This window comes from Lycium ferocissimum, chromosome 8, assembly GCF_029784015.1.
Source record: "Lycium ferocissimum isolate CSIRO_LF1 chromosome 8, AGI_CSIRO_Lferr_CH_V1, whole genome shotgun sequence".
NCBI classification, from domain to species: domain Eukaryota; kingdom Viridiplantae; phylum Streptophyta; class Magnoliopsida; order Solanales; family Solanaceae; genus Lycium; species Lycium ferocissimum.
This window is the reverse complement of record NC_081349.1, coordinates 10,492,915-10,517,273: the sequence shown is the minus strand read 5'-3', so window position 1 is coordinate 10,517,273 and position 24,359 is coordinate 10,492,915. Positions and strand designations below refer to the sequence as shown.

The 24,359-nt window shown below is 34.6% G+C and overlaps 1 protein-coding gene and 1 long non-coding RNA gene across 2 annotated transcripts; both read right to left on the bottom strand.

Annotated features, from left to right (window-relative positions):
• Positions 1-181: 181 nt before the first annotated feature.
• LOC132067212 (uncharacterized) lies at positions 182-4,275 on the bottom strand. The gene is made up of 2 exons (XM_059460369.1): positions 4,069-4,275; positions 182-514 (listed from the first exon to the last, which is right to left on the bottom strand). Exons 1-2 carry the CDS (start codon positions 4,171-4,173, stop codon positions 428-430), a joined length of 192 nt encoding a protein of 63 aa, XP_059316352.1. The 5' UTR covers positions 4,174-4,275; the 3' UTR covers positions 182-427.
• A 15,058-nt stretch (positions 4,276-19,333) lies between these two features.
• LOC132066606 (uncharacterized) lies at positions 19,334-24,359 on the bottom strand. Its single transcript, XR_009416874.1, has 4 exons — positions 22,537-24,359; positions 22,291-22,340; positions 21,211-21,329; positions 19,334-20,146 (listed from the first exon to the last, which is right to left on the bottom strand). It is a non-coding gene; the product is annotated as an uncharacterized LOC132066606 (long non-coding RNA).

Genomic DNA, 24,359 nt, shown 5'->3' with positions numbered 1-24,359 from the left:
AAAATCACCAGTATCTGGAACCAACCAAACACATGAATTGCACAAACTAACAGCCTTGAGTATTAACCTGTCTTTAAGTTTAACAGCAAAAACATTGAGGATGTGAGAGGAAAGTGTACAAGTTCCACTGGATCTGCAAGAATAACCAACAAATTGCAATTCACCATAATTTACTCCAACAAAACCAAAAAATAATGGTATTTATTGTCGGATTAAAAGTAGCCACAGGTTTAACAGTGCAAGCATAATCATGCTACTGACAGCAGAGTGCTGAGGTCCAAACTAGAGTACATTGAAGACATTCATGACCATCATTACATGATTTTTATGGAAATTTGGAATAGAAGCAGAAGTCCAGAAACATTCAAAAAGACAGCAAAAATAAATTGTTGAATTGAATGCCACTAGGTTTGCAATTCTTGGCAGTTTAGGCAAGAGATTCCCGCTCTTTGTTTTCTCTGATTAGCTGTGCTCTCATTCTTCTGATATCTGCTTCCTTCTCCATTCTCTCTTGCTGCAGTTAGCCAAACTCATATCGTCATCAACATTTTAAGCAAAAAGGATACAGAAAAAATGAAAAAAAGAAAGAAAAAGAAATGACAAGAAAAGGCATACTACAATTTTGATAAAATAGACAATTTTGTCGTACACGAGTGAGGTAGGCATATGGTTTCAACAAGCCCCTAATTGTAGTAGTAAAAGACCTTTGTCATATCAGTCAGCAGAAGACTCCCCAAGATCCATTCACACTGATAACACTTTGGCTAGCAGAAAACCTGATGTTGTCAGTTCTATATGTACTACGTACTTGACACCAAAACTGGTAACTTCTGGACAAATCGATATACACTTTAATCCAAAGTTCAAGTGGATTTGCCAGTGATAGAGCAGGAGTAAGAATAATAAAAGCCTATTTCTTGTCCTGTACTTTTACCATAAGGATTGTTGATTAGCATTTTGAATTGTTCACTGGGGATGTGGGCAGTATTTCTGCAATGAACTATTTTCTTCTTAAGAATACTCTGCCAATGGCCTTATGAAGGTATCAATCGTCAATCTCGGCTTCAAAAGGACTCCAAAAGAAAATGATCACAAACATGGGTCTTCTACTAAGAGCCTGTACCATGGATACACCTTTAAGCTAAAAGGACAACAAAGCAAATATTAGGATATTGCCTCTCAAGATTTTTGTTGGGACATCCTGCGAGTACTTTGATCATGCAAGTCAAAAAGTGACAAGTTTTCAAGTACATGAAGGTGCAGGTCGGTAATGGTATGCAAGAGAACCGACAACACTTGGATGGGATGAATAATACTTGTTATCTACTCCTTAATCAAAATTTTCAAGGCTTTCACTAAGGAGGTCCTCAAGAAGAAAAGGAAAACATCAGTAAGTATACTAGTTCTTTCCAAGCATCTGGATTATAAAAGTCTCCCTCCCCCACAAAAAAAATAAAAATAATAAAATAAAATAAAATAAAAAAAATAAAATAATAAAAACAACATACAAGTAAAGCAACAACATTGCCAAGTCTTTTTCAAGATTCGAAGTTTCTAGCATGTGCTTACAAGATTAACACAATAATTTAACATACTTTCCTTCAAAGAACCCATAAATCTGAAAGTTAGAAAGTCTATACTCCCCCCAAAAATCCAAAGTTACAAGAAAACATGAACCCTAAATATCTGTCAAAAAGATAAATTCGAGAAACCAATAAGGACTATCAAAGACAAGCATTTAATAGGTCATTTATATTTATTAGTATTAAATAGAACAACAAAAGCAACTATTAAGCCCAATCCCAAGCTAGCTGGGGTCGGCTATATGAATCTTCACTATTCATTTCACTCTATTTAGACTTGTCGCATTCCAATATTTAATAAACAAGGCTATCCATTCTATATATTTTTCTACATTTTCTACTGACATACAAATCCTCCAAGAAGATTAAGATGATTCCTAGCAAATATTCGACTAATGTGAGCGTATCAACAAGATGAAGCCTTACATTCAACTAGTTATATCACTTATATGAATAGTTTTCTTCCATTGAGCTCTATCTTTTGTACATTTGTATGAATTCCAAGAGATTGTAGGTCTTTCTAGACAACTTCTTTTCATCGTGGCTTCTAAAGCGATGGATCTTGAGGTCTATGTATGACACAATCAAACCATCACATGATCTCCTCTCATCTCTGTCGATGTGATCATTTCTAATCTTGTAGGATAGCACATCCATCTTAGCATTTTTTGTTTTTGATTAGAAATCCATCTTAATATTTGCATTTCTACAGCACCAACCTTGTGGTTGTGGATATGCTGGATCTTAGAGGTTCATTACCATAAAATATTGTTGCCTCCACAGCCCTTTCATAGGACTTGGCTGTCACTTCGATAGGTATCTTCCTCAAATAATACTTCGCTGGTGCTTTTCTTTTTTCTACCATGTTTTTTAATTCTATGTGTTACATCATTATCTATCATACAATTCTCTTGGAACATAAAACCTAGATATATGAACTGTTCGCATTTAGGCATTTCAATCCCATTTAATCTCACCACAATTTCACTCGTCTTATGCTGGCTAAACTTGCAGGGCATATATCTTATCTTACTTCAACTTATCTTAAGACCCTTAATCTCTAGATTGTTTCTCCACAATTTCAAGCTTCTGGTTGACATGCTCACTAGTTTATCAATTAACACAACATAGTCTACAACAACATGCAATATACCTCAACTTGTAAACTATTAGGTAGTTCATCCATAACTAAGGTAAACATATATCTCCTACCACAGTTCTCACACTTGTGACATTTATATATTTGACAGGAATTCTTTTCTCCAGCACCTACAAAGGACGTTGGTATAATCATGGTGTTTGGGCCAGTTTGTAACGCACTTCTAAGGTCAATGAATACCATGTGTCGATCATTCTTCCTCTCCCTACAAATTTCATCAATCATCTTATCAAGGGTGTTGTAGATCTACTAGCATAAATCAGTTGCAAACTGATTCATTGCTGCTCCTGTAGCGTCTCTAAGTCTATGCTCTTCACTCTTTCTCACAGCTTCATAGAATAGCTTGTCATAATACTTTGCACGAGATAACAGTTCAACATTCTAATATAATATATCTCCAAATTCATGAGGTTTTCACCTAAGTTCCCCAAAAAGAAAGAGAATGTCACTGGCTCTTATTAAGCAACTAAACTACGAGCATCCTCCGCGACAACATTTGCAAAGTTTCTTTCTTTTGATAATTCGGAAACAGCAAATGCTTCAAGCTATTCTAGCGTCTGTAGATTATACACAATAATATCATAAATTCCTTTCGGAAATCACCATAAATCTGAATGTCAACAAAAATCTTACGTTTACGAAATACAGAGTAAGAATACTAGTATCTTCTAAATGGGAAATTTTCAAAAATACACAGCCCAGCATAAAATATTACGCCACGGAAACAGCCTCCCTACCTTGGAAGGTAGGGGTAAGGTCTGTGTACACTTTACCCTCCCTAGACCCCACTTGTGGAATCACACTGGGTATGTTGTTGTTGTTGTTATAGCCATAGATGAGTAACCTCCGCAAAACCCCCCAACAATATATGGAAACTAGCAACATATAAAGCAACAACATCACAAAGTTTCTTTCTTTTAACAATTGGAAAACAGCAAATGCTTCAAGCTATTCTAGTGTCTGTAGATTATACACAATAATATCATAAATTCCTTTCAGAGAACACCATAAATCTGAATGTCAACGAAAAAAAAAAATCTGATCTTCACAAAATACAGAGCAAAAATACTAATCCCTCTGTCCCAAATTGTTTGACACTTTTCGTTTTTCGCGAGTCAAACTAGTTATTCTTTGATCGTAATTTTTCATATGTGTTTTAAATGTTATAAATTATTAATCACGGTGACTTACAGTAGCTTTTATGGAATTTTCAAATATGTAAATTGCAACTGAACAAGTTGAAGAAAGAAATTACGATCCAGATCCAAAACCATTTAGCCATTTCCTCCTATAAAGAAAAGAACAAAAAGAAAACTAGGAAATTACCTTTTCATCCTGATGAAGAGCGATCCAAACATGGATTTTATCCATAGTTTGCCAAAAAGCAAAGGCTCCTAAAGACATAGCAAAGAAAGTTGCAACTTTCACCATTTTTACCAAATCCTCTCACCTAAATCTACAATCTATCTAATAATACTGACTTCTCTTCTTTCTTTGCCCTTTTGCTCACACAACTAACGACGCCGTTTTGGTTTTTCTGGCTTTTTAAGCTTTGGTCCATAACAAATGACCTAATTTGAACATTTGGTCCCTAATTTCATGCTTTGGTATAATCGAAACAAAACATTTCGGTATCGCAGTTTCACTATGGAAAAAAAAAAAAACCAAATACAAATATCATACTGAAATATTTAATTTAAATACATATAGATCAATATATATATATATATATATATATACACTTTATGATATAATATTATTATATTTTTAATCTAAATATAAGCTAATAAAATATATAAAATTCTAAATTTAAGTGATCAGAAAATATTTTAAACTTATAATATAATTATATATTTGAAGAAATAAACAAATGTTTATAAATTAAATAATAAAATAGTCATAAATCAAATTTCTTTTAGTGTCATCTCGGAAATTTTCATAGTATTTTTTGTTCAGACATCCAACTTAATCTTAGGTATTCTTTCTTTTTTTGTTGTTTTTGATTTTGGTTTTGATTTTTGTTAGCGTTGTTTACATTTTGTTTCTTACTTGTTAGATTAACGTAATTTTTATAGCAATATCTTTTCTTGATTGGAATATCCTTTCTGTGATAATTAGTCAACGAAGAAAATTGATTTTGGTTTTTTGTATATTTTGTATGTGTAAGGTGTTAATATATATTGTTGAGATGTTTTCTTTAAAGTTGAAATCATAATTATCTATTGTATGTAAGTCGAAATTGCACAAACTACAGCTACCGACTTATTTTATCGCACATTACCAAAATTAATTTTAAAAATAGCAAACCATATCAAATTAATCTGGTACGATAATAATATAATATTTTTAAAAGTCAAAAATCGAAATTATCGAACCGGATTTTCAATACCATCTCGGACCATGAACACCTTTGTTAAAGATGTAAGGGTCATATTTGTGTGAAATGGTCTAGATGTGTCATTTATTAATAGTTAGGTCAATGATGTCTATATTGATAAATACTAGTTGCATGAGGTCCGTGCTAAGTCCGGACTCAAACTTATGATAAAAAATTAGTAAATTTGATTAAAAGTATAAGTTATGTCATGCTTTTCTATTGCATAATTAATGTAATCTAGTGACACATTAATCATGTCTTGTTGGTCAGTCTTCATAATTATTAAAAAAAATTAGTCACATAATAATTTTTAAAGAATAAATTATTTATGAGGATGGAAGAAGAATTAATAAATACAAAGTGACACAAGATTCCATAATCCCTAAAGAAGCAAAATTTGGAAGGTTTAAAACAAATAAAGGGTGTGTTCGATATGAAGCAAAATGTTTTTCAATTTTTTCATGTTTAGTTGGTCAAAAATTTTAAAATATATTTTCTCTAGAAAAATAAGTTTCTTAAAAATGAGGAAAATGACTTCCCTAATAGAAGTAGGAAAGTCAAGTTCCACAAGTGGCTTCTACATTTATTGCGTCCTCCCCACCTTTTAATACACCTCCACCACAGTAGGCCCATCCCCAGCAACCCCCGCCCCACACCGCACACCCCACACCCACCTCCCATAGTAATTATCAAGGTTATATACAAATGGTTTTAGCATAATAATTTTTTGCTTATGTACCGAAGATAAGAAAATAAGTAAACAACACGCTTATTTTCCTGGAAAATATTTTTTAAATAATTTTCATGAAATTTTCTTCATACTAAATACACTCAAAGACAAGAATATGAGGTACTAATTAGTAAGACCTAATAAATGTTTTGATTAGAAATGAAACTATGACTCTAAAGTTACATGAATTTTATCAACTTGTATAATAACAAATATAGTACTCCGTTCGTTTTACTTTACTTCAAGCTTGTTGACTTGGCACTATCCTTAACAAGCTATTTATTAGGTACTAGTGAATTTGTCCGCGCTTCGTGCAGTCATTAAAGAAAATTAAAAATGGCAAAATGATTATTGTTAAAAGATAATAATTAAAAATATCAAACCCGATGGATTAATTTTATCTTTTCTCTATTCTTCAACCAACACTATTTGTTTTTCTAATTACATTTTCAAGGTTGATACAATTGAAAAAAGAAAACGCAGCTCAACAAATTCAATATCAAGGAAATAACCCTCTTTAATTTTGACCCTCCGGTCTTAATTATTTTGTTAATGTTTCCATTAAATAGTTTTAAGTTAAATTAGTTTCATAATTTTAGGAATTTAATTAAGAAAAATCAAAATAATTCTTTGATCATATTTTCAATACCTTACATCTTTTAAATCTCCCTTTTCCTTTTTTGTCATTTTCTTGATTATCTATCCTTCTTTTTCTTGTCTTTTCCCCTATTGTTTGTCATCTTAATAAATTTCGTTCAGGTATTCCTACCCTTCCACATTGTGGGAGTTTACTGGGTATGTTGTTGTTGTTGTAATCCTACCCTTCTTTGTATCATTCGAACATTATTTCCTGATTTTCCCTTTTCCCCGCTCTCTCCCCCCCCCCCCCTTTTTTTTTTCTTTTTCACCTTTACTTATTCAATTCCTCCGCAAAATCAGTAACTATTATTATCTTTCCTTAAAATAATCTTTCTACTTTTACTAATTTTATGAAAAGTACCAAAATTTATTTTTCTCTTGATTAATAAAAAACTTTCTTATCAATTAAAATGTATTTTGAAAACTACAAACTAATTTTACATTCTAAGGGATATTTAACTAAGCAAATAAAATCGTTAGAGAATGCTATGATTGTGAGTTGAAGAGGACAGAAGAACTACCTCATACATACAAAAAGTTTCTCTCAAATGGTGATAGTTAGAGCCCAATGTTCGTATGTCAATCCGGTATTAAAAGTAAAGAATTGTTGCATGAAATGGAAAAAAAGGAAAAAAAGGTGCTGCCAAGAAGAATGCTAGAATAGTTGAAGAAGAAGAAAACTCATAATTTTATAGATAAAAGAATAGAAAATACCAAAGATGACATTCCAATTTGAACTGTATCTCGGGTAAGATCCTTCTTTATTGCCTTATTCTCAAAAACTTACCTGCTGCATGTTATGTCTCGTATTGCTGCAAGTACGGAAAATTTGTTGGATTAAATCAGAAAAATAACTTGGATTATATTAAATTCAAGATATATTAGTTCAAATAAATAATAGGCTAATGTAATTGGATTAATTATTTAAGTCCAATAAATATGGTTTTAATTAATGGTCCGATTTTATTGAGCTAGCCCATTTAATTGGGCTATAAATGATGAGCCCATTTCATTAAGCCCAAGATGATGTCTTGCCCAAGAGGCCCATTATTGGTGCCATGTGTCAAATGAGGTGGCACGCCAAGTCAAACGAAGGATCCAATAGGATATGGCCACATGTCAGAATGATGCAGCATGCCTAGTCAAATCAAAGGCCAATGAAGATGCGTCACGTGCACAAGTGACGTGTTCCGACCAATCAAATATCGCCATGTCAACTAAAATTTGATTGGCCGAAGGAAGTTCGTCCTAATCACAACTCCTCCATCCTACAACCATACATAGTGGCCTCATAATTCAGAAAAGGGACCAGAAATTCTAACAAGAAGCCATAGAGAGCTCATGGATCAAATGCTGCATATTTCTCGACAAGCTACAAGCATTCAAGCACTTAAGTATTTCTCTAGAAGTTCTAGAGATCAAGACGAAGATTCAAGATCAAGCTTCAAGCCCTTGAATCCTACTCGTGCTCATGACATGGAGTTGAGCATGTCTTCTACTAGAAATGAAGTAATGCCTGTCTACGACCCTCGTAAAGGAAAGGACAAGCAGGAACCCAAGAGATGGAACAAGTTCGTTCCCAAGAGTGACAACAAAGAATCCATAAACGTCAATGTCTCGCCTGTAAAGTTTACTACGAAGGTGAGCAAGAAGCAGAGTATGAAAGCAACTTCCTTTCAAGACAACACAAGCCGAAAGTCGACCTTGAAAAAGATGCAAGAAAGAGTACCCCTTCCTGGATTCTGATGTCCCTGAAATTTTTGATGAACTACTTGAGCTGAAGCTCATTGAGTTACCAGAGATGAAGCGACCCAATGAAGCTAGAAGAACAAACGACGCAAACTATTGCAAGTATCATCGGCTTGTGGGTCACCCTCTTGAGAAGTGCTTTGTTTTCAAGGACAAAGTTATGCATTTGGCTAATGAAAACAAGATTCTGCTTGACGATGAGAAGGCAAGTTTGAATCAAGTCTCTATCACTTTTGGTTCTCTCGATCCGGTCCATATGCGCAGCTTTGAAGAACATGAGGAATGACCATTGGAGGAAGATAAAACCCAAGTTGATGAAGCCGATGATGAAGTTGGATTCTGGTGACTAGGCGGAGACGCTGTAAAACAAGTCCACAAAAAGAATCATCTAAACAACCAACTAGGAAGAAGATGGTTAGAAGACCAAGGAAGCAAAAATCGGTTGAGCATCCGAAGAAAGAAAAAGTAGAGGTGAACTATCACCAAGAACCACGACGTCCCGTGACTTTGGAGAAATTCCTACCAAGTTAGTTCTGCAATAAGACTGCTCGAGACAACATTGAGGCATCATGCTTCAATACTGATAAAGAAGAAGCAAAGGATGAAAGCTTATCAACGTTGTCACTATCGTCATCTAAAAAGCCTGTTGAATATATTTTTCAAGAGGTACACGCATGTGATACAAGAATCACATTCACGGATAACGATCTTCTACTCGGTGAAACACTACACAATCATCCTTTGTACATGATGGGTTATGCCTTCGAGAAGAGATTAAATAGAATATTGATAGATGATGGATCTGGAGTTAACATTCTTCCTATTCGCACAATGAAGGAACTTGGTATCACAACTGAGGAACTTTTACGAAAGAAGCTTGATGATACAAGGATTCAATCAGTGGGCAACAAGCTATAGGTGCTATCAAATTAGATATCACCATCAAAGATTTGCGATCAAGTGCATGGATGCATGTCATCGACGCAAAGACTTTATACAATATGTTGCTTGGCAGGCCATGGATATACGAGAACAAAGTTGTCGCATCCTCCTACTATCAATGTTTGAAGTATCTCGAAGGCAGTGTCGAAAAGAAGATAGTTGTTGATTATAAGCCTTTACTGAAGCTAAGTCACCCTTCGTCGATGCGATGTTCTACTTGAAGAACTACATTGTGAAAGAAGTAAAAGTATATGACATCGTAACGACCAAGAGTGATAAGATCGCAACTAAAGGAGCTGATGAGACTATTGAAAAAGCTGAAGTTGGTGCTGAGGTGCCGCACTCCAGTCAGAATAAAGGGAACATCGTGTCTTTGAAGAAGAAAAAGGCAACTCTCGTGCTCCGCTATGTTCCAAAGGTGAAGAAAGAGGAATGTCAACCATCTAAAACTCAAGGGAATGTGCCAGGGGGGCTAACTCTTCCTATCAGATAAATTGACGTGATAAATTTGTTCTCAAAGCTACTTGGAGACTTCGTGGCTCAGAATCCGCCACAAAATATGGCACTCCCTACAAAACATACAAATGAAGACTTTGATCCAAATGCTTACAAGTTATTTGTCAAAGCTGGGTACAACCCCAACGAGCCATCAAAGTTAGGGAAACTTCCATCAGGAGCTACCATGATGTAATCACGTGAAGGTTTGGGATACAAACAACCTCCGCCAGTTCGCATATCCATAAGAAGGGCAAGTACCAACTACATCACTGTGAAGGATGAGTCTGTTGCTTCCAACAAAAAGCCTTCAGTGTTTAATCGGTTTGAAAGTCGACCGCAGAAGCTTCTGTGTTTGAGAGATTAGGGCCGTTGAAGATGAAGAAGAAGAAGAAGAACAAGTTCCACAGAAATTATCAAAACGTGAAAACGCTCGCTTTGCCTAGAACCTAGAGGGACATACAAAGTTTGATTCTTTCTAGAATGAGGCGACAAACAAACCTTGTGGTTTTATATGGAAAGGTACTAAAATCAAAGTCTCACATTGTGGTGTATACCAAGGAGCGTTATAAAGATGAGGAAAGTGTAGGCTCTTCATATCATATTACTACACAAAGTGATCAAGATACCTCATTTCATATGGAGGTTGGTGAGAAATTGGAGGACATCTCTTCGTGTTACCACATATCTTTCAATGATAGTGATCCTCAAGAGGATGAAGATGCTAGAGATGCTACTTCGGAACTTGAAGAAGGGATGAAGACCACAGTAGACTCCTGGAAAGAAGTTAATCTCGGTACTGATGAAGACCCAAGGCCCACCTACCTAAGTGCTTTTCTAACAGCTGATGAAGAAGACACTTACATGGAAATACTCAAAGAATATAGGGATGTTATTGCTTAGAGTTATAAAGAGATGCCTGGATTAGATCCTAAACTAGCAGTCCATTATCTGGCGGTCAAGAATGGTGCCCGTTCTGCTAAGCAGGCCCAGAGGCACTTTAGACCAGATTTGGTTCCTTCGATTGAAAATAAAGTCAACAAACTCATTGAAGCTAGCTTTATTCATTAAGTTAAATACCCTATGTGGATTTCGAGTATCATTCCAGTGAAGAAGAAGACTGTCCAAATTCGAGTTTGTATTGACTTTAGGGATCTTAACAATGCATGCCCTAAAGATGATTTCTCGCTTCCCATACCAGAGTTGATAATTGATGCTAGAGGCAATGTCTTTCATGGACGGTTCATTCGGCTATAACCAAATGCGCATGGAGCCAAAAGATAAAGAGCTTACTGCATTTCGTACACCCAAGGGTATTTATTGTTACAAACTGATGCCTTTCGATTTGAAAAATGCTGGTGCCACATACCAAAGGGCTATATAGAATATCTTTGATGATTAGCTCCACAAAAATGTTGAATGCTATGTAGATGATTTGGTGGTAAAATCAAGAAAGAGAAGCGACCACTTGCAAGACCTGAGAATGGTGTTCGAGCGACCTTGGAGATATCAGCTTCGAATGAATCCATTGAAATGTACCTTCGGAGTTGCTTTTGAAAAATTTCTTAGTCTCATTGTTCGACATTGAGGAATCAAAATTGATCAAGCCAAAGTTGATGCGATTTTGAAAATGTTCGAGCCTCGAAATATTCATGAGTTAAAAAGTCTCCAAGGGAAGCTAGCATACATTAGGAGATTCATTTTGAATTTAGCTGGAAGGTACCAACCACTCAGTCGCCTCATGAAGAAGGGCGCTCCTTTCAAGTGGGACGAAGCATGTATTAATGCCTTTGATAATATCAAGTCATATTTAATGAAGCCTCCAGTTCTAGTAGCCCCTGTACCTGGAAAACCATTGATACTATACATTTCAGCACAAGAAAGGTCGGTTGGAGCGTTGTTGGCCCAAGAGAATAGTGAAGGGAAAGAAAATTCTCTTTACTACTTGAGCAGAATGATGACACCAAATGAGCTGAATTACACGCCAATTGAAAAGTTGTGTTTGGCGCTAGTCTTCTCGATTCAAAAGTTGAAGCACTACTTTCAAGCTCATAGTGTTCACCTTATTTCCAGAGCAAATCCCATCAAGTTGGTGATGTTAAAACCAGTCCTCAGGGATCGACTAGCAAGGTGGTACCTCCAGTTTCAACAATTTGAGATTACATACATCCCTCAAAAGGCTGTAAAAGGACAGGAATTGGAGGATCACCCGATACCTCATGATTGGGAGCTAAACGATGAATGGGAGAAGTTCTACCATACTCCTTTACTTTGACATAATGTTGCTCCAATAATATCGCTGAATATCAAGCACTAATACTTGGACTTGAAATGGCAGTTGACACGAAATAGTTGCAGTTATAAGTCTTTGGTGACTCTCAATTGGTTATCAATCAAATCTTGGGAACCTATGAAGTCAAGAAGCCCAAATTACTCCCCTATCATGGTTATGCTCAGAAGTTGATAGGATGGCTTGGTGATGTGACTCTTCAGCACATTCTAAGGAAGGAAAATAAGAAAGCTGAGGCTTTAGCTGCTCTGGCTTCAACGCTAACTCTGCCAGATCAAACATAAGTGACTATTTGCCAAAAATGGGTAGTACCTCCACCAAATAAGGATGAAGGTGTGGAAAATGAGCTTGAGTATTTCGTAGCTATTTTTGAAGCTGCGAAGGAAGACTGGTGACAACCCATCATTGACTACTTAAGTTATGGGATACTGCCAGAAGACTCAAGAAGAAGAACTGAAATTCGTTGTCGTGCACCTCGATTCCTTTACAACAAGGATACTTTATATAGAAGATTTTTTTAGGGGGTACTCTTGCGATGTTTGGGGAAGGATGAAGCAGTCCAAGCTTTGCAAGAAGCACATTCAAGAGTATGTGGATCACATCAATATGGACCAAAGCTCCACTTCCACATAAAAAGGATAAGATATTATTGGCCAACAATGGTGAAAGATTGCTTGGACTATGCTCAAAGATGCAAGGCTTGTCAGTTTCATGCGAATTTTATACATTGGCCGCCGCATCTTGGCCATTTGACGCTTGGGGGTTGGATGTCGTTGGTCCGTTGCCGAAATTTTCTGGTGGACACTTGTACATCTTGGCTGCAACCAATTACTTCTCAAAATCGGCCAAAGTTGTCGCTCTTAAAGCAGTGAAGAAGGAGAATATTGCGATCTTCATCTGAGTAAATATCATCTACTGCTTCGACATTCCTCATTACATAATAACAGACAATGGAAAGCCATTTGATAATAAATTGATGAACAAGATTTGTGTCTCTTCGGTTTCAAGCAGCGTAAATCTTCTATGTATCATGCTGCCACCAACGGTCTAGCTGAAGCGTTCAATAAGACTCCGTGTAACTTGTTAAAGAAGTAGTCTCCAAGTCCAAATGAGATTGGCATGAACAAATGGAAAAAGCTTTGTGGGCATATAGGACGACTTACCACACACCAACGCAAGCAACCCCATACCTGTTTGCTTATGGAGTTGAAGCAGTCTTACCACTTGAGTGCCAAATACCTTATTTATGACTTGCTATTCAAGAAGGGCTCACCGAAGAGGAAAATGCTCGATTGCGTCTTGCAGAGTTAGAAGCACTTGATGAGAAAAAGCTGGAAGCTCAATAAAATATTGAATGTTATCAAGGCCATCTATCTCGTGCCCTCAACAAAAAGGTTCGCTTGAGGTCCTTCCAAGTTGGAGATCAATTCCTTGCAGTAAGTAGACCCATCATCGTTTTCCATAAGTCTGGGGGCAAATTCACCTCAAAATGAGATGGACCATATATCGTACAAGAAACATATTCAAGTGGTGCTTACAAGCTTGTTGATGCGGATGGCATGAGGATCGGTCCTATCAATGCAAAGTTCTTGAAGAATTACTATCCTTGAAGCAAGATGACGCTCCTTGACGTACGAGCATAAACTGCATGTTACTCCTGGCCTGTAAGAGTATAAACTGTGTACGACCCCAAAAAAAATATCAGCTAGGTTGAAAACCTCGTGAGAGGCGACATAGGAAAAAGTTAGGACACAAAAAAAGTCCGCGAGGTCGAAAACCTGGCAAGAGGCGGCCTAGGCAAAAGTTAGGACACAAAAAAAAACTCATTTTTCAAACTACGGAATGTCTTGATCCTCTTCACCGAGGTATGTAGGCGGCTTAGAGTTTCATTCTAAGCCCAGTCTCATGAGTTAAGAAAAAAAACACATAACTCTGTGTGTTGTTTGAGTGAAGTATGATGGAATGAAATCCGCCTGACAAGGCACATGCAGATCGTACATACAAGCATCCTTATTGAAATTTGGACCTTCACGAAATACCAATGGTCCTATGGGAGAAGTCTCCACGGAAAATGGATTTCTCTAATGGGATGACTGTAATCTTTTAGCAAGTGGTCAAATCAACGAGTTGATAACTGCAAATCCGTCAGTTTCAAGTTGAACGCCTCAAATCTGCCAACTCGTCAAGTTAAAGCCAAAGCCACTACATCTGCAAGTTGAAGTCTTCAAATCTGACAGACTTCAAGTTAAAGTTTTAAATCCACCATGTCCGCAAATTGAAGTCTTAAGATACGACAAGTCTTTAAGTTGAAGTTTGAAATCCACCATGTCTGCAAGTTGAAGTCTTCGAATCCGCCGGTCTTCAAGTTGAAGTTTTAAATCCACCATGCTTGCAAGATGAAGTCTTTAAATCCGTCAGTCTTTAAGTTGAAGTTTTAAATCCACCATGCCTGCAAGTTGAAGTCTTCAAATCCGATAGTCTTCAAGTTGAAGTTTTAAATCCACCATATCTGCATGTTGAAGTCTTAAAATCCAGCAAGTCTTCAAGTTGAAGTTTCAAAACCACCATGTTGCAAGTTGAAGTCTTCAAATCCGTTGAGTCTTCAAGTTGGAATCTCAAATCCACCACGTGCCAAGTTGAAGCCTTCAAAGATCACCAAGTATAGTCTTCAAGCCAAAGGATCTCCAAATTTTCATGCCTTAAGGTGGACTAATTTAGTCCCTTTGCACCCTAAGCTGGCCTTTGGCAGATTTATCCTTAAAAGGATCTCTAAATTTTCAAGCCTCATGGTGGACTAGTTTAGTCACTTTGCATCTTAAGCTGGCCTTTGACGGATTTATCCTTAAGAGGATCTCTAAATTTCCATGCCTTAAGGTGGACTAGTTTAGTCACTTTGCACCTTAAGCTGGCCTTTGGTGGATTTATCCTTAAAAGGATCTCTAAATTCCCATGCCTTAAGGTGGACTAGGTTAGTCTTTTTGCACCTTAAGCTGGCCTTTTCGCTAATTTGTCCTCTGATATTCCGTGGATATGGATATTTGTCATCGTTGATTTGCTGCTTGATATTCCGTCGATACGGATATTTGGCATCGTGGATTTATCCTTTGCTATCCGTCGCTATAGATATTTGGCGTCGTGGATTTGTCCTTTAATATTCCATTGATAAGGGTACTCCGTCGATAAAGGCATTCCGTCGATATGAGAGTTCCATCGATATGGACATTCCATCATAAGGGCAAGCCGTCAATATGGACATTCCGCTGATAAGAGTACTTCGTCAAAATAGGCATTCCTTCGATAAGGACACTCCGTCGATATGGGCATTCGATCGATATGAGTATTCCGTCAAAATTGGCATTCTGTCGATGAGGACACTCCATCAGTAAGGGCATTCCGTCGATAAGGACACTCTGTTGATAAGGGCATTCCGTTGATAAGGACAATCCGTCGATAAGGACACTCCGTCGATAAGGGCATTCCGTCAATAAGGACACTCCGCCGATAAGGGCATTCTGTCGAAGTGGGCACTTCGGCTGTCGCTACAGTACGAAAGTTGTTCCTCGTTTTATTTCCCTATAAAATAATTAAAACGGAAGAAAGAAAGCGAAAACACAAACAAAGATATTTACCTAGGTACGGGTATATCTTAGTTGTCAAAAGATAGATGAAGTTGATGTGTCAAATCCTCTTGCCAGCTAAAAGGATACAAAATTGTTAAAAAGGATATCCACAACTACTAGCTTCCATTCATAATTTAGAGTAAATTGAAGATGCAAGTCACAAAGTATGGTGGCTGTTGATTTACGAAACACAACTTTATGTCATTGGCAAGCAGAGGCGGATGGAGCACTATAACTTGGGGTTCAATTGAACCCCAAACTTTCGATGCGGGATATAAATTTATGTGTAAAAAATTACTAAAATTACAATAAATAGTAGATATGAACCCATAACTTTAGAAATATAATGGTTTAGTGCTAAAAATTTAAGATGTTGAACCCCTAGAATTTAAATCCTAAATCCATCTCTGTTGGCAAGTCAAAAGATATCATAAAAATTTTGCAATTAAAGAAGCTAAAGAAGAAGCTGCTTTCACTGGAAAAGAAGGAACATAAAACAAGTCTTAATCCCCTTCCAAAACATATACATATAAGTCTGCAAATGTTGAGACTGGTGAGGAAGCAAGGCATGCATGTGTTCACATGACATAGTGATCACCAAAAAGTTGGTTCTTGCTACAACCAAAAAAATAAAAAAAATGAAAAGTACCTAGCTACTAATCAAAATATATAGCAGGTCATACATGGACAAAGAAAGCACATGGATCGCTATTTATTGACACATCATTTAAAGAAAAGTTCAATTCTTGAATATGTGTGAAGTTAAAGGCAAAAAAAAGAAAAAAAAAAAGAAAAAAAAAAGGGTGTTGAATGCATTGTTCTATATCAACAACAGTCAAGAATAACCTAAAAAAAGAAAAAAAGAAAAAAAGAAAAAGAGAGATTACTCACCACTCACAAGGTTAGGCTACAACCAAAACTCGTGGATGACGCTGGCAAAGTTCCTATCTTGCAACTTGGATTATGAATTCTGAAACTTCTGTTTGATGGGTATTATAACAGCATGGAGTCGGTGGACACAATTAGTGTTGGACATGAACTCAATTAAGTGGTGTTGTATCAGAAGTTGAATTACAAAGCTGACCGTATTCATGTTTCATATGGAAACTATTCAATTTAATTCTTTAGAACCAATGGGCCGTAACGTCCAAATTGTCTTTTTATGGGCCGATTAGAAAGAGGAGTGTGTACTTCAAGTCTAATCTCCGGGATCAATAAAGGGACAACTACGTATATATACATCTTAAGAAGAAATATTTACGAAACGTGATATCGTTTTGTATTTACAAAACATAACACTACAAAATTATTTTTTTATTTTTTTAATTTTTTTTAAAATATTTTTTTCGCTCAAAAATTTATGTATGAAAGTGGTATGAAATGTGTATATCTCGCTTAAGGCTTAAAAAGTTTGCTCAAAATTTAGTGCATGAAATGTGTATATCTCGTTTAAGGCTTAAAAAATCTGCTTAAAATTGTGTGTATGAAAACAATATGAAATTTGTATCTCGCTCAAGTCTTAAAATTTCACTCACATTTTCGTGTATAAAGTTCATGTTAGATTTCTGTAAAATTAATACAACTACAACAACATTGTATACAACTTTGATACAACATTCAAGACTTCAAATAATCGCTTAAATTTTTGTGTATGAAATGCGTCTATCTTGCTCAAGGCTTAAAAAGTTTACTTAAATTTTATGTATGAAGAACATATGAAATGTGTATATCTCGATTAAGGCTTAAACTCTACACTCAAAATTTTATGCATGAGAATGGTATGAAATGTGTATATCTCGCTCAAGACTTAGAATTTCATTCACATTTTTCATATATAAAGTTCATATTAGGTTTTTGGAAAATTAATACAACTACAACAACATTGTAACAACTTTCATACAATATTCAAGGCTTAAAGTTTTCGCTCACAATTTTGTATATGAAAATTATATTAAAAATTTCGCTCACACATACACATTTCATACATTTTTCATACACAAAAATTTGAAGTGATTTTTTAAGCCTTTGAGCAAAAAAAAAATATAAAATCATTTTAAAATAAAAATAAAAATATATATATATATATATATATATATATATATAATATTTTTTTTAAAAAAAATTAAAATATTTTTTTAATTTTTTTTTAAATAATATATTTTCTGGAAAAAAAATAAAAAAACGAAAAATATATGAAAATCCGTCATGTTTCGTAATATATCGTTGTGTTTTGTAAATAAGAAAAACTATCGTTACGTTTCGTAAATATTTTTCCTTAACATGTATATATACGTAGTTTTCCCAGCAATAAATCTACACCCGCTAAGACTTGAAGTAAGGGGCATTTGTAAGTATGAAAAATTGTTGGATTAAATCCGAAAAATAATTTGGATTATATTAAATTCAAGATATATTAGTTCAAATAAATAATAGGCTAATGTAATTGGATTAATTATTTAAGTCCAATAATTATGGATTTAATTAATGGTCCAATTTTATTGGGCTAGCCCATTTAATTGGGCTATAAATGACGAGTCCATTTCATTAAGCCCAAGATGATGTCTTGCTCAAGAGGCCCATTATTGGTGCCATGTGTCAAATGAGGTGGCACGCCAAGTTAAACGAAGGATCCAATAGGATCAGGCCACATGTCAGAATGATGCAATATGCCTAGTCAAATTAAAGGCCAATGAAGATGCGCCACGTGTACAAATGACGTGTTCCGACCAATCAAATATCGCCATGTCAACTGAAATCTGATAGGCCAAAAGGAGTTCGTCTTTATCACAACTCCTCCATCCTACAACTATAAATAGGGGCCTCATAATTCAGAAAAGGGATTAGAAATTCTAACAAGAAGCGTAAAGAGCTCATGGATCAAACACTGCATATTTCTCTACAAGCTAAAAGCATTCAAGGACTCAAGTATTTCTCAAGAAGTTCTAGAGATCAAAACGAAGATTCAAGATCAAGCTCAAAAGTTCTTGAATTCAAGTACAAGTTAAGATCAAATTCATCAAGTTCAAAATCAAGCTCAAAAGCCCTTGAATTCAACTACAAGTCTAGATCAAATTCATCAAGTCCAAGATCAAGCTCAAAAGCCCTTGAATTTATTATTGAAAAGATGAATCAGAGGAATCATAAAGATTGTAACACTCATATTTGAAATCAATTAATACGATTGTTGCGATATTTTCTTGTCTTGATTATTATTTTGTCGACGCGAATTTTATTGTTTACAATTGCTTTTGGTATGAAAAGATAGATAACAAAAGGTAATACTCATAAGACCTGCGGGCATTTTGTATGAGAAAATAAATCCAACTGCTTAAGCAAACTAACCTTATAAAAAGAAACAACCGCTAACCAAAACTTGACTCATTACATAAGCCGATGCTATTACAACATACTAGTATACGTACCCGCGCGATGCGCAGACCGATTTAAAGAATAAAAGAGCGGAGAAAGCTAATATAAAATATGTATATGAACTACGTGTGACATATTTCAGATTTTATATTCTCATTTTTTTTTTTTTTTGGATCAATCTTATTACAGACTAACAATTTTTTATGGTATATGTAGCTACTAATGCTTATCAGACAGTATACAATCTTTTATACTCCATAGGCTAATATCACAATAAGATGGTGCAACACAAACTTGACGATTATTGTGGACGTACTCCGAAAATAACGGAATTGAAAGCGAGTATTGTGGATGTACTCCAAACATGTCTTTAATAATATATTTTTTCCTTTTTCTTTTTTTTGCACTTTGCTTTGTTTATTGTGAACCTTCTATAAAATACATTGCCTCCAAGCTAATGAAACCGAAACCAAAACAAAGTATAAAATATGATTGAAAAAAACAGAAAAAGAAGGTCACCGTTAAGCATCTCAGAGATGATATGCACTATAAACATACATATACAGAGGGCAATGACTTCCAATTCTCTTGCAGCCGCCATTGATTCGTAGTAATTATCTAGCCATAAAAGCTTTACACAATAGATTATTATCAAACTAATTATTCATTATTCTCCATGCACGTACACAAAGTTAAAGGAAGTAAAAAGTTGAGAAACTTACAATGATACATGAAGATACTGGTGAGCGATTAAACATGGTAGAAGTGATGGCATCCAATTACTGTAATTTCGAAGTGGTAATATAGCTGTGACTCCACAAATAGATAATAATGTACAAATTGTTTTGTCCTTCAAGTGCAAACTACTACTTTCATGACATTTTTGTTTCATAGAGTCTTAGTATATTCTACCATTTTTATTTGATTCCTTTTCTATCAATAGAACAATGTGTATTGTTAATGTAATTTTTATAGTTAAATTATATTTTTGAAGGACACGAAACGAAAAAAAAAATGAGATTGATTCCCAATTTCAGAAATGCTACCATGTAATAATTGATTTTGGAGCCTCCCTTTTGTGTAATCTTGCAAAAGCAAATGCCAAGCTCTCGATATCCAAATCTAGCATAGCTGCAAGAATTTGTGTAAATCTTGCAAAAGCAAATGCCAATTCTTCTGCTTCCTCATGATGCCTGAGAAAAAATAATAAAAGTTAGACATGCATTTTATGGTTCTTTTAGAAAAGATTTATGTTCAGGTTTTATCCAATATCACTAACATTATCACACAAAAAACACTTTAGATAAAAGTTTTATCCTTCAACTTTAGAAACATCTCAAATTCAAATAAATTTAAGTTTTATATATCATTAATGCAATATATTCATTCAGATAAACAGAGTTTAAAAGTTGATATTGAAATAAAACTATTCTTTATCGATATTATTCGTTCTTTACTCTTGTGCCAGATGCTCTATCAAAGATTGTATGCCGCCAGTAAAGTTCCATCCTAGCAAACTATAGACAACATCAACAATAGATAAGTGAATAAATAAAATAATAGCCATATTAATTCAGAAAGTATATACAAAAAAATTTAAAGCTACTTATATCGAAAGAAGCTCTCTTTTCATTCATCCAATTAAACAACTTATAAAATGGATTCAATTACTTGAGATAATTAACCACATCAAGCTCTGCGTGTTTTCTATAATTTAACAGCTAGAGCTATTATTAATTAAGTATAAATATTTTAAAGACTGTGTTTAGGTTCTTCAACCAAATAGGAAACCACTTAAAATCAAAATAACCAAAATAAATTCTAGATGATATAATAAAGCTCAACTTTGAAGTTGAAAAAAAATATAATTATCCTTAATTACATACAGCACAATCATATGGCAATTATGAATATTGCACAAAGAGAGAAAGGTTAAAAAAAAAAATGCATTTTTCAAAATTCCAAAGGAAAAAAAAAAAAAAGAATTCATCACCACTGCTTCACTAGGAAAGGAGATCAAGCTCTTTAAAATTTCAGCCATAAAGCATAGTTTAAAATATTTGATCTTTGTAAGCCTCTCCTTCTATTCAGCCTGCCGATACCATATTTCTTAGCATTCAATCAACTCCTGCAATTGATTTCTTATTTAATGTTATCATTTCTATAATCTGGTGACTGGCAAATGCCTAAAATATCGAAATGCATTAGTGGTAAAGATCATATAGACAACTTAAACTTTCAAAATAACAATGCCTACCTAATACCTATTGATCAGACACTGCAGGACAAAAAAATTTCATCACATTATACACAGAATCAGATTGTACCCGAGTCTGCAAAACGATTGTTGACTCACAAAGTCAACACTCAAAAAATCTGAAACAAAAAAAAAAATGAAAAAAAAAATTAGCAAAGGGATAAGAGCAATATCTAAAAGTGCTAATGTGCTTGCGTATTAGGTGTCGATGCCTTTAATTGTGGTGTAGTGCAAAAAAAAAGGGACGTGGACATGCATCCCCAAATCAAGGCTCATCTCGAAGGTTCATAAGAACACTCTTGTGAGGGAGAAAAAAAAAAAGAGATTCAACAGTGGATGCGCTTCATTAACCCATAAATTAATCATAGTGCATCTATGATTGTTTAAAATATGTGTCAAAAGTTACTGGCCAACTTGCCATACAGAGAGGGATGAAGATTGTATACTTCGGTACAGGCAAAATTAATCTAGACTCACATTGGCAAAATTGTGATTATTGTTGTAGTTCGACTCCTTTCTCAGGCAATTATGCAGTTACTAACATGTGGTAATTGGTAGCACTTTTTTTTTTTTTTAAAAAAAGGGACGTAGGGGGTTTTGATCCATGAAGTGGAGTTAGTGGGGAATTGTCCACTACTCCATCGTGCAGCACCTAACTTCCCTCGTATGAAGGAAGAGCTGCCTTGTTTTCTTTAGATATCCTTTTTTGTTTAGTTTAATTTTCTTATCATTGAAATTCAAATTCAAAAGTATTAACTAATTGTTAACTAATTAACTAATTTTTGTCCTAAACTAACACATGACATTTTCCTACGCTGTCACTTGTCAAAATCCTAAGGCAAACTATCCTCGTTTTAATAATATATAAATAAATATAGATATAGATTTTAATAATATATAGATTCTTCCAAGTTCACTAACATAATTGAACTTTTGAAAGAAAATAAGAGAATACCAAAACAACAACAATATGATTTGACTATTCAGTAAAACTAAAATGCCCAATTGCTGCAAAATAGAATTGGAAGTTTGGAAATAACTTTGTATCCATCAACTTACTGAAGTGAAAATAAAATTCACCTTGCCAAGAGATTTTAAACAGGTTTTAAACATGATACTTCTTGTCCTATCTAAAGATAACTTGAAGAAAGGATTACAGAAGTTGTTAGTTCAAGAAGAAAGATAAATTACATCCATCTCAAGTATATAGTGAAACGTGATTCAATATGAGGAGGCAATCATCAACAACAAACTTTATGTAGTGACTTATTAGTTATGCATTCATGCCAAATTGCAAATTAATGCACATGAAAGGACAACACATACCGGCCACTTCAGTCTGAATTTGAACAGCATCACCACAATCTAATGAACCTTTCGCCAATCCAGTTTCTTGCGCAAAAAACTGTACAATAGAGATTAATTAAGCTACATCAAGGCATTCCCTGTCAGCATTACTGAGAATAAAAAATCAAAGAGAAAATATTAGAGAGGATTTGTAGGGGATGGGCAATGTGATTTTTATATGTATACAAATTGTTGATTAGGACAAGATGCAAAAGAGTGTCAGCATTCCCTTAAAAAAATTGTTTTGGTCAATCAGTAATTTCTTTACCAAAATTTTATATCATGGATAAGACCGGATATGCTTAACAAAATTAATTTTCAAATTTAAATGATTCACTGATTGATCTTTACTTCTTATTAATCTTACTCCTCTCGCTTTATTTAATCTTCGCTTACTCCTCTCGCTTTATTTAATCTTACATTGACATCCTGCATTGTTTATTTTCCCCCGAATATGGAGCGTATCATACCACATACAACTGTTGAGACCAAAGTTTTCATGACTCTCCCATCTAATTAAGATGCAAAATTATAAGTCCACAGTATTCATTGATTTTGTTACTTTTCTTTTGATGTAGTAATGAAGTTCAAAATATAGTGAAAAGAATCTATATCTCTTCTCAATTGTTATCCAAAAGCAATTACTGGAAGAGCCGATACCAAAAATATGTAGGTAGTTGGAGCCAATGTCCTGACATATGTTCAAAAGAAGCATGAGTTAGATAAGAAAAAAGAAACATGTTCAATTGTCATTTTGCGATAGTATGTGGTTGTGAATTAACTGTTAAAGATTACACAAAGGTTAGTACATATAATGCGCTAATTCGGATGTAAGTCTAACAGATAAAGAGGAAGATATCCGGATGTAAATCGACAAATGAAGAGGAAGATACTTGCAAACACCAACGGCTGGGCTTCATCTCCTCTTGCCTTACCTTCGTAGAGTGCTAGGAAGACTCAACAGGATGAGATCCGACGATATCGCTCTTAACACCCTGAAGCCCCAATCAAAAGGCATCGTTCCTCACTCCCTCGATTTCGTGTCTTTGCAACTTCCATTGCTCTTTTTTTTCTTTCCGGCTTCTTCTTGATGTGTAAGAGTAATTCTGAATGACTAAAACTTTGAGAACTCCTACAATTAGGATGAAATAGGGAAGTTGTAACCATCTCCAAAACTATAAGTATTAAATTCAAATTTTAAATCTTTATTTTTAAAACTAATTACCCACTATCAATTCAAAATATAACTAAGAAAAAGAAAGTATTCTTAAGCAAATTGCTTAAGTTTGTAATTAAAAAGAATTAGAATTTACAATTTGGGGAGTGGGGACGTGCACTTGTGGTGTGTGTGCAGATGTGAAAATGGGGAACGTGCACAACAATATGCATTTGGAGCGTTCATGGGGGTTTGGGTAGTTTATTTTGGGATAACTTCTTTTATTTCCTTTTTTATCTTTCTTCTTTTATTTTAAATTATTAAAGATATAGTTAGCATTTATTAATTATTGAAAATTGTGTGTGTGAAGAAAACCTGTGTTCGCATCTATTTTTAATTATTGTTATTAGGATCAACCAGTGAGATGCACTCAATTTAAATGGATAACTGTGATTTAGAATAAATGAGATCGTTGGAAAAGTTATTTCTTTTTAATTTTTTTTTTGCAGTATAGACAGATATTTTATGAGAATGCCCAATATTTTGAATTAGTTAATAATTAATTAGGTAATAAGTTATATGTGGCTTTTTCTGGTCACGCCACATGGCTGAATTAGTTATTAGTTAATAGTAATTAGTTGAGAAG

Excerpts from the sequence above, each read along its gene's own strand:
- LOC132067212 (XM_059460369.1), bottom strand. The coding sequence starts at position 4,173 with ATGGTGAAAGTTGCAACTTTCTTTGCTATGTCTTTAGGAGCCTTTGCT. Across the intron at positions 515-4,068 it reads CTCTTCATCAGGATGAAAAG|CAAGAGAGAATGGAGAAGGA; the intron begins GTAATTTCCTAG and ends GGCTAACTGCAG.